Below are 9,164 nucleotides of genomic sequence, written 5' to 3'. Positions count from 1 at the left end.
TCAGACTGAAGCAAAGAAAGTTAAGACTTTTACTTTGGATCACAGAGCGGGTGTGTTGGAAGCTGAGCTAGAATCCAGATCTCACCCTGGGTTGAATGAGTAAGAACTCCCGCAGAGGATCCGAGCTCACGTGGAGAACGGTTGCCAATATCAGATCAGAAGCCAACCTCTTTTCCTGTCTGCTGGACACAAAACGTTTTCAGATCCGGGCTGAGGTGTCCCAGAAAGGCTTTTTCTGTTTCCATCACAGAACAAGGCCTTCTCCTGCAAGCACGTATGAAAGTATGCTGAGAAGTGAAGAAGGAAGCGGAACAGAAAATCAGAAAGCTCCTTTCCTGAAAGAGCTGAGGGCAGCTGCTGTGTTTTCCAGGCGCCCTAGCCGGTGACTCATTCTTGCCAGTCACTGGCAGCACTCCTCACGGACCCCCATCTGCGTTCCAGCAGCTGGGGTCCCCAGGAGCACCCAGAGCCTCAGGATCGGCAGCCTTTCTCCCCATTTCTGGGCACTCTCTGGTCGAGTGTTCAGTACACAGTCTCCTGGCTAAGGGGCGGAGCAAAATCGTGCTTGGGATTCTGCAAAGCAGCAGCAAGTATGCCCTCCTAGCTCCAGTTACCTTTGCAACTACCGTGCGAGGGAGACAAGGAGCAGGTGGCCTCTGCAGAATGGGAATGGCCAGTGGACGTCTGAGACGAGCAGCACTTCCTACGACCCTTCAATATGATATTTTAAAGGTTACCCTGGAATTGCTGCAGCCATTTAGGCAGCAGAGGAAATGTCTGCCTCTCTGTGATGGGTGAGATCTCCCTCACTCAGTCAATCAGGCAGTTGGCTCGTGGTTTATAGAACATTCCTCTAGGTTGTGCTATCAGGGACACAGTTTCCTGGGCAGGGGCGTAACTGTGAAGTCAAGAACTTGCTTAAAAGGTGAAGAAGGGCTGAATGATAGTATCCCCAGGATCAGAAGCTCCTAGAACCTTCTGGAAGGAGCAGCTCACCAGTCTCAGTCTGCTCCTTGGAACCTCAAGGTCTGCAGGCCACTGGGTGTTGGGGGCTGTGAACCCCCTGGGCTGGAGTCAGACAGACCTAGATCCCAAACCTAAGTCAGCCACTTACCACCTGAGCTTCATTTTCCTCGTCTGAAAATGGAGTGATGATAACAGTACTGGTGTAAGAGCTCTGTTGTGAGGATTAAATGAGCCCATATGATATTAGTGTCTTAGCGAGGTGCCTGGGCAGACACTGAAGCTATTGCTGTTGCAATCTCACGGTCCTGCCCAGCCTCTTCAGGGTCGTGGGAGCATTTTAAATGACTGTGGGCACAATATCAGAAAAACAGTAGACTGAGTACTACAGGATCCTGGGTGTTTAAAGTGCAGCATATACTCCAGAAATATCTTATAGCCCTTTTGAAAACCTTGGGGCATTAACATCCCGCCCATCTCAATTTCTTAGAGGGCAGGGAATTACTGTACCAGAATTTTCAGTGGTGGGTCCACACAGCAATTTTTCATGTTCGTAAGCGTTCAAACGGCCACAGACCTTCGGCTCAGACCGTAGGAGTGACCGCAAGGTGAATCAGACACGTGTTGCCTTTTCCTTTCTGTCTGCTGCTAAGATCTCAGATAAAAAGACAGAAGACAGGGAGGGATAAAGGAAACAGCATAGACTTTGGGCCTGACCAGCGAGAACCCAGATATCAGCTCTTCCACCTGAATGTCACTTATCCTCTTTGGGACTCATTTCTTATTTATTCATCCATTTATTCAATAGTAATTTTTGAGTACATAGTTTGTGCCAGGCTCTGCTGTGGGTACTTGGGATGTATCAGGGAACAAAACAGACCCCAAATTGAGACGGGGGGTGGGGGCCTTACATTCTAAAGGAGGAAGAGAGACTGTTGGAAATAAGCCTGATGCCTGAGCAAACAGTGCAGTGTTTCTATAACGGAGATTACAATCTCTCACTCCCACGGGTTGTTGTGGCGATAACAAGTGACTGTCCATGTATCAGGCATGGAATACAGTAGCCATTTAATAAAGTGTTGCAATTACTATTTTTTAAATTGCTCCCAGATTTCTTTAAACCCTTCAGACACTAAATGTGGAGTTTGCACCTGGAATGTGTTCGTTTATTCATTCAACAAGCAACTATTGAGCTTCCATTATATGCTAGAACCTGTACTAGGCACCAGGGATATAAGTGAATAATATAAGAAAACATGGTCCCTGCCTTGAGCATCTCCCAGGCTGCTGCTGGTCCACATCTATTGGTCCATTGTACACTAGAGGAGAGGCCTTTGAGGGCACAAAGGCAGAGTGACCTTGAAGTTCAGGGTTTCTGAATCAGAATGGTCCACTTCACTGATGATTTTTTTTTTATTGACATATAGTTGATTTACAATGTTGTGTTAATTTCTTCTGTACATCAAAGTGACTCAGTTATACATATATATATATTCTTTTTCATATTCTTTTCCATTATGGTTTATCATAGGATATTGAAGATAGTTCCCTGTGCTGTACAGTAGCACCTTGTTCTTTATCCATTCTGCATATGATAGTTTGCATCTACTAACCCCAAACTCCCATTCCTTCCCTCCCCCCAACCCCTGCTCCCCGTTGGCAACCACAAATCTGTTCTCTATATTTTGAGTCTGTTTTTGTTTGGTAGATATGTTCATTTGTATTGTATTTTAGATTCCACATACAAGTGATACCATATGGTATTTGTCTTTCTCTTTCTGACTTACTCCCCTTAGTATGATAATCTCTAGGTCCAACCATGTTGCTGCAAATGACATTATTTCATTCTTTTTGATGGTTGAGTAGTATTCCATTGTATATATAGACCACATCTTCTTTATTCATTCATTTGTTGACAGACATTTAGGTTGCTTCCATGTCCTGGCTATTGTAAATAGTGCTGCAATGAACATTGGGGGTACATGTATCTTTTCGAATTAGAGTTTTCTGCAGATATATGCCCAGGAGTGGGATTGCTGGGTCATCTGGTAGCTCTAGTTTTAGTTTTTTGAGGAACCTCCACACTGTTCTCCACAGTGGCTGCACCAACTTACATTCCCACCAACAGTGTAGGAGGGTTCCCTTTCCTCCACACCCTCTCCAGCATTTGTTATTCGTAGACTTTTTAATGATGGCCGTTCTGACTGCTGTGAGGTGGTACCTCATAGTTTGATTTGCATTTCTCTAATAATTAACTGATGTCGAGCATCTTTTCTTGTGCCTATTGGCCTTCTGATGATGTCTTCTTTAATTCAGCATACCCCAGCTATGGCTGGCGATTCTAGGAATGCCATGAACCAGGATATGGAGATTGGGGTCACTCCCAGGGACCCTAAGAAGGTTCCCAAGCAGGCCCGCGATTATATCCCCATTGCCACCGACCGCACGCGCCTGCTGGCGGAGGGCAAGAAGCCCCGGCAGCGCTACATGGAGAAGAGTGGCAAGTGCAACGTCCACCACGGCAACGTCCAGGAGACCTACCGCTACCTGAGCGACCTCTTCACCACCCTCGTGGACCTCAAGTGGCGCTTCAACCTGCTCGTCTTCACCATGGTCTACACCGTCACCTGGCTGTTCTTCGGGTTCATCTGGTGGCTCATTGCTTACATCCGGGGCGACCTGGATCACATCGGGGACCGGGAGTGGATCCCCTGTGTCGAAAACCTCAGTGGCTTCGTGTCTGCCTTCCTGTTCTCCATAGAGACCGAGACCACCATCGGGTACGGCTTCCGGGTGATCACGGAGAAGTGTCCGGAGGGCATCATCCTCCTTCTGGTCCAGGCCATCCTCGGCTCCATCGTCAACGCCTTCATGGTGGGGTGCATGTTCGTCAAGATCAGCCAGCCCAAGAAGAGAGCCGAGACCCTCATGTTCTCCAGCAACGCCGTCATCTCCCTGCGGGACGAGAAGCTCTGCCTCATGTTCAGGGTGGGCGACCTTCGCAACTCGCACATCGTGGAGGCCTCCATCCGCGCCAAGCTCATCAAGTCCCGGCAGACCAAGGAGGGGGAGTTCATCCCGCTGAACCAGACCGACATCAACGTGGGCTTCGACACGGGGGACGACCGCCTCTTCCTGGTATCCCCGCTCATCATCTCTCACGAGATCAACGAGAAGAGCCCTTTCTGGGAGATGTCGCGGGCCCAGCTGAATCAGGAGGAGTTTGAAATCGTGGTCATCCTGGAAGGGATGGTGGAGGCAACAGGTGAGCCGCTTTCTCCTCCTCGGCCCCTCCCCTCAGGCCACTGCCAGGACTCCAGAAGGTGGAGTCTCCAGACGGCAGCTGAACCGCCCGACCCCTGCATGGTGATCTGGGGGGTACCGTTCCTCAAGATGGAGGGATGAGAGCAGCTAAGGTGTACAGAGCCCGCCCAACGTCTGGGCCCATTCTAGACTCTAAACTCGCAGTAGCTCAGTGAGTGAGATAGTTTTCCTTCAGTTGTAGATATGGAAACAGAGACACAGGCAAATTATTTACCCAGGAGCAAGGGCTCCTAAGTCATGGAGCCAGGATGCAGGTCAAAGCCAGGTGACCCAAACCCAGCACTGGTTTCCAACAGGCTACACCTAACTGCTATCGTGGAGGTGGTGTCACCCAAAGAGACTTCTGTGAGCGAATAACTTTGGGAAACTCCCGGTTAAACAAAGGTGAACCGGCTTCTTACTGTAGGACTTGGCATTGTCTTTTTACGTGTGAATCACCTCCTGGGGAGAGGACAGCGTGCGGCATTTCCCAAACCCAAGGTTCCCAAAGTCACAGAATCCTCTTTTGGGAGAGACACCTATGGGCCCCTGTGGGCGCCTGTGGAGCAGGCCGCCCCTCATCTTCCCTGTGGAAAGGGCTCCATGAACACGAGGTGTGCAGAAAACAGTGCGTCACACCCACACGTGTCCGGCCAGCCCCTCCCTGCCCAGCGACTGACTCACGGGCAGCCGAGCGCTTCCCAAGGCCGAGCTCCGTGTGGGGCTCGGTGAGCCCAAGGCCTGGGGGACCCCGTGTCCCCACTGTATTCCCTGGGCCGAGGAGCCCCCGTTAACCTTGCACCCACCTCTGCCTCCTCCCCTTCTCCTGCCCCCTTCTCTCCGCTCACGAAGGGGTCTGACCCTAAGGATGACTTGCAGAAATCTCCCCCGGGCTCGGGATATGCATAGTTTCCTACTCCGGCAACAGCACTGGAGGGCTGGCTTTAAGCTCCTGTTAAAGATGCGGTGGGAGCTCTCTGCAGACAGGAAGGGCTCATGCTCAGGTCTGTGACTACAGCTTGTCTGCCACACCACACTCTCCCCCAAAATGCTGGGGGCCTGGCACACAGGTGGCCCAACAAGCCCTCCTGGCCTCCTGAGAAGCTGGGTGCTGGGTGGGAGACTCGGACCGGGCAGCCACAGACCCTCCCGATCGGAGCCAGTGGAACCGGCTGGGGTGCGAACTGGCTCCAGAGGCCTGGACGGACGGGGCTGCTCGGCCATCTGCCGGGGGCCGAGCCTCGCCACGTGGCATATGGTGGCAGCTGAGGGAGCCCTTGGGGCCAGGACAACTGGGATGCAGGGAGCCTCCTCCCACAGGGCCAGGGGCTCGCGGGTCACCCTGACCTTGGTGCCGGGCTCGGATCAGAACGTGGGCTGAGATTCTGGGAAAAGAGCTCCACTTGGAGGCCACAAAGGAGGGGTCAGGTCAGAGACGCGGGGACAAACAGGAAAGCGGTGCCTAAGCACGGCCCCTCATGCCCCAGCCCCGCCCTCACTGCCACCTGCTGGCCTCTCCCTCACGATGCCTCAAAGTCAGGTCCTGAGGTTGGCCTGCCCTGTCTGGCTGACCTCCTCTGCCCGCATGACCTGGGTGACCCTGGGTCTGCAGGGAGACAAGAGAAGGAGACCACCCACCCACACTGGCTCTGATCTCAGCATCTCTAAGAGCTTGGTTGCCACGCCTAGGGAGCCAAGGACGGGCTGTGATTCGGGCCGAGGTCTGACCAGCGCAGCTCTGTGCAGCCTGCCTGTGAGTCTGGGCAGATTGCTCAACTTGTCAGCAAGAAGAGGCTAATAAACTTCACAGGCTCACTGGGGGTTAAGTGATGAAACGGAGCAGCATGTGGGAAGCGCAGTGCCTGGCACCCAGAGGGGTTTCTGTCCTTTCCAAGTGCATTGGAACATGGATGCCAGATACACAAGTAGGCTTCCAGCCATGGGCCAGCCCCCTCCCAAGCGATGGGACAGAAGAAGGGCAGAAAGACCCCAAGAGGGTTGGCCCAAATCTTCCATGGAGGTCCTGTCCTGCTGTTTTCCCTGAGGCCCCAGAGACACCTGGCCTGTGTCTAGGCTGGTCAGTGCCCAGCTTGGGTCTCTGCACCTCTGCTGAGCTGGGGGGCTTGTCCAAGGACCGAGGGGAGAGGCCTGGTGCAGGCAGCACCCTGAGAGCAGAGAACAGGCTGCGAGCCGCAGCTTGTGGGGTACACTGGAGCTGCCCAGCACCGGAGCACCGAGTGGGGAGCAGCCTCTGCGCTGGGTCTGGTGTGTATGAGACTCCTGCCAGAGAACGTCCAAATTGGGGGGCTGGAGTAGGTGTCTCCTTCAGTCCCTGAAGAGCACAAGCTAGGACCTTCCTTGGCCGAAAGATTAAATATCAGAGAGCTGCTTCCCCATGACCCTGAGCTCAAAGGCGTCCTCATCCATAAACAAAGCTGCCCTCTCTGGAGAGAAACAGCACCTAAAAATAACACAGGCATGCCAGGGCTGAGCGGACAGGGAATGGAGACATCGGAGCCTGCTCCAATCAAGGAGCCATGCTGTGAGCTTGTGTGTGTGTGTGTACGCACATGTAGGCTTCTGCCCATGTGTATCCACCCAAAACAACCCCTGGGTGTTCTAAGTGCCTGTCAGTTTCTCTGGGTTCAGCCACGCTGAACTTATCTTTGTTCAAACCCTTTTCCTGCCTCTTTTCTTGTCTCACTCTTCTAGAACTTAACTCAGTTTCAGGAACCACGTCCATTTCTGAATTATCCACTCCAATCTCTAGGAACCAACTCCAAAATCTTGCATCGTTAATTTCTAATTGTCTGCCTCCATCACCCCTTGAGCTCCTTCAGGGCAAGGACCGTGTCTTATTCAGCGTTCTATCTGCATCATGCTTAGCACAAAGCAGACGTTCAACAAGTGCCTGATGAATGATTGGATGGATGGAGGGATGGGTGGATGATGGATGGATGGATGGATGGAGGGATGGATGGATGATAGGGTGGAGGGATGGATGGATAACAGGGTGGACGGATGGATGGATGGATGGATGATGGATGGATGGATGGGGAGATGATAGGGTGGATGGATGGATGGAGGGAGGGATGGATGACTGGTGGGTGATTGGATGGATAGGTGAATAGATGGATGGATGGATGGAGGGATGGAAGGATGGAGGGATGATGGATGGATGGATGGAGGGATGGATGGATGATAGGGTGGAGGGATGGATGGATGGAGGGATGGATGGATGATAGGGTGGAGGGATGGAGGGATGGAGGGATGGGTGGATGATGGATGGATGGATGGATGGAGGGATGATGGATGGATGGATGGAGGGATGGATGGATGATAGGGTGGAGGGATGGATGGATGGAGGGATGGATGGATGATAGGGTGGAGGGATGGAGGGATGGAGGGATGGATGGATGGAGGGAGGGATGGAGGGATGGAGGGATGGAGGGATGGAGGGATGGAGGGATGACTGATTGGTGGGTGATGGGATGGACAGGTGAATAGATGGATGGATGGATGGGTGGATGATGGACGGATAGCTGTGGCCACTCCTAACACACGTGCCTTCTGTTCACCCAGGCATGACTTGCCAAGCACGGAGCTCCTACATGGATACGGAGGTGCTCTGGGGCCACCGATTCACTCCAGTCCTCACCCTGGAAAAGGGCTTCTATGAGGTGGACTACAACACCTTCCACGACACCTATGAAACAAACACGCCCAGCTGCTGTGCCAAGGAGCTGGCAGAAATGAAGCGGGAAGGCCGGCTCCTGCAGTTCCTCCCCAGTCCCCCACTGCCAGCAGGCTGTGCTGGAGCAGAGCTGGACGCAGAGGCTGAGCGGGATGGAGAGGAAGAGCCTGAGGGTCCGAGTGGGTCCCGGGAGACCAGGGGCTCGGTGTGAGGACGGTACTTTCCCCGCGACCTCCCCTCACTAGCTCCTCATGAGCACAGATGCTGCAAGGCTGGGGGTGGAGGGGTGAACCAGCTGAGTGTGCTGGGGGTCAGCCAGGAGCCGTTAGGCTCTGTGGGGAGGAGCAGTAACCCAGTCCTGGCACCTCCTAGCTCTTGCCTGGGTCCCCGTGGCAGTGCTGCTTCTTCTCCCCTGGCCTCTGTCACACTGGCTAAGGGCCAGGCCAGGAGGGGTTGCCCCACAGTGAAACACACAGGTGGCCTCTGTCCTCACACCCCTCTCTCTGCCAACTGGCCCAGATCACCTTTCTCTTTGGGTTTCACACACCCACTGGCAGAACCCCTCCAGGGATGACACCTAGAGAGGGCTATCACGCCCTTCCCCTCATTCTGATCACCCTGGGGCTTGTGGATTCAGGGCGGGGAGATTCTGCCTGCCCAGAAGCTCAAAACCCGGGTCCTCGGGGGAGCTCACAGACTTCGGGGTTAAGGTTGATCCAAGTCTTGCAGCAGTTCCTTGCAAATCTGTGACCAGTGACCACTTAGTGAGCTACAGAGTGCAAGGCCCTTGTGGACGATCCCTGCATTACCTGTGAAGTGTGTGTTCTCCCCTGCTGTGTTCTGTGTGTCTAACGTAGCCTACAGATCACTGCTTTCCTTTGGGTGACATTTAGTCGGGGCCCTGAGCTGCAGAGCACCTCGGGCACGTGCAGCGTCATCGCCGGTCACTTCCTGGCCTTCCCAGCCACACCGTGCCTGCACCTCCCACCAAAGAGAGAACCCCAGCAGCTGGATCTTTGCTGGGACTGTCGGCCCAAGAACCTCAAAGCACTTCTGAGCTTCACTGTGGTTTAACTCACAATCTCAGAAATCCCACGGTGCGATCCAGGGAGAAGGCTGAGGTCAGAGGACAGGAAGAGCCAGTCGGTGTGAAACAGGGAGGGGGAGGAAAGAAACACAGAGAAAGGCGGGCAACTCGAATTTT

At 53.5% G+C, this 9,164-nt stretch overlaps 1 protein-coding gene across 1 annotated transcript; it reads left to right on the top strand.

Moving 5' to 3' along the window:
• Positions 1-3,291: 3,291 nt before the first annotated feature.
• Positions 3,292-8,171, top strand: KCNJ5 (potassium inwardly rectifying channel subfamily J member 5). The gene is made up of 2 exons (XM_060017097.1): positions 3,292-4,228; positions 7,849-8,171. The coding sequence occupies exons 1-2, from the start codon at positions 3,292-3,294 to the stop codon at positions 8,169-8,171; spliced, it is 1,260 nt and encodes a 419-aa protein (XP_059873080.1).
• The last annotated feature ends 993 nt before the right edge of the window (positions 8,172-9,164 follow it).

The sequence above is a fragment of the Delphinus delphis genome, chromosome 8, assembly GCF_949987515.2.
Source record: "Delphinus delphis chromosome 8, mDelDel1.2, whole genome shotgun sequence".
Classification (NCBI taxonomy): Eukaryota; Metazoa; Chordata; class Mammalia; order Artiodactyla; family Delphinidae; genus Delphinus; species Delphinus delphis.
This window is presented reverse-complemented; position numbering and strand designations above follow the sequence as displayed.

Coding starts and splice junctions, on each gene's coding strand:
- KCNJ5 (XM_060017097.1), top strand. CDS start 3,292: ATGGCTGGCGATTCTAGGAATGCCATGAACCAGGATATGGAGATTGGG. Junction 4,229..7,848: donor AGGGATGGTGGAGGCAACAG/GTGAGCCGCTTT, acceptor CTGTTCACCCAG/GCATGACTTGCCAAGCACGG.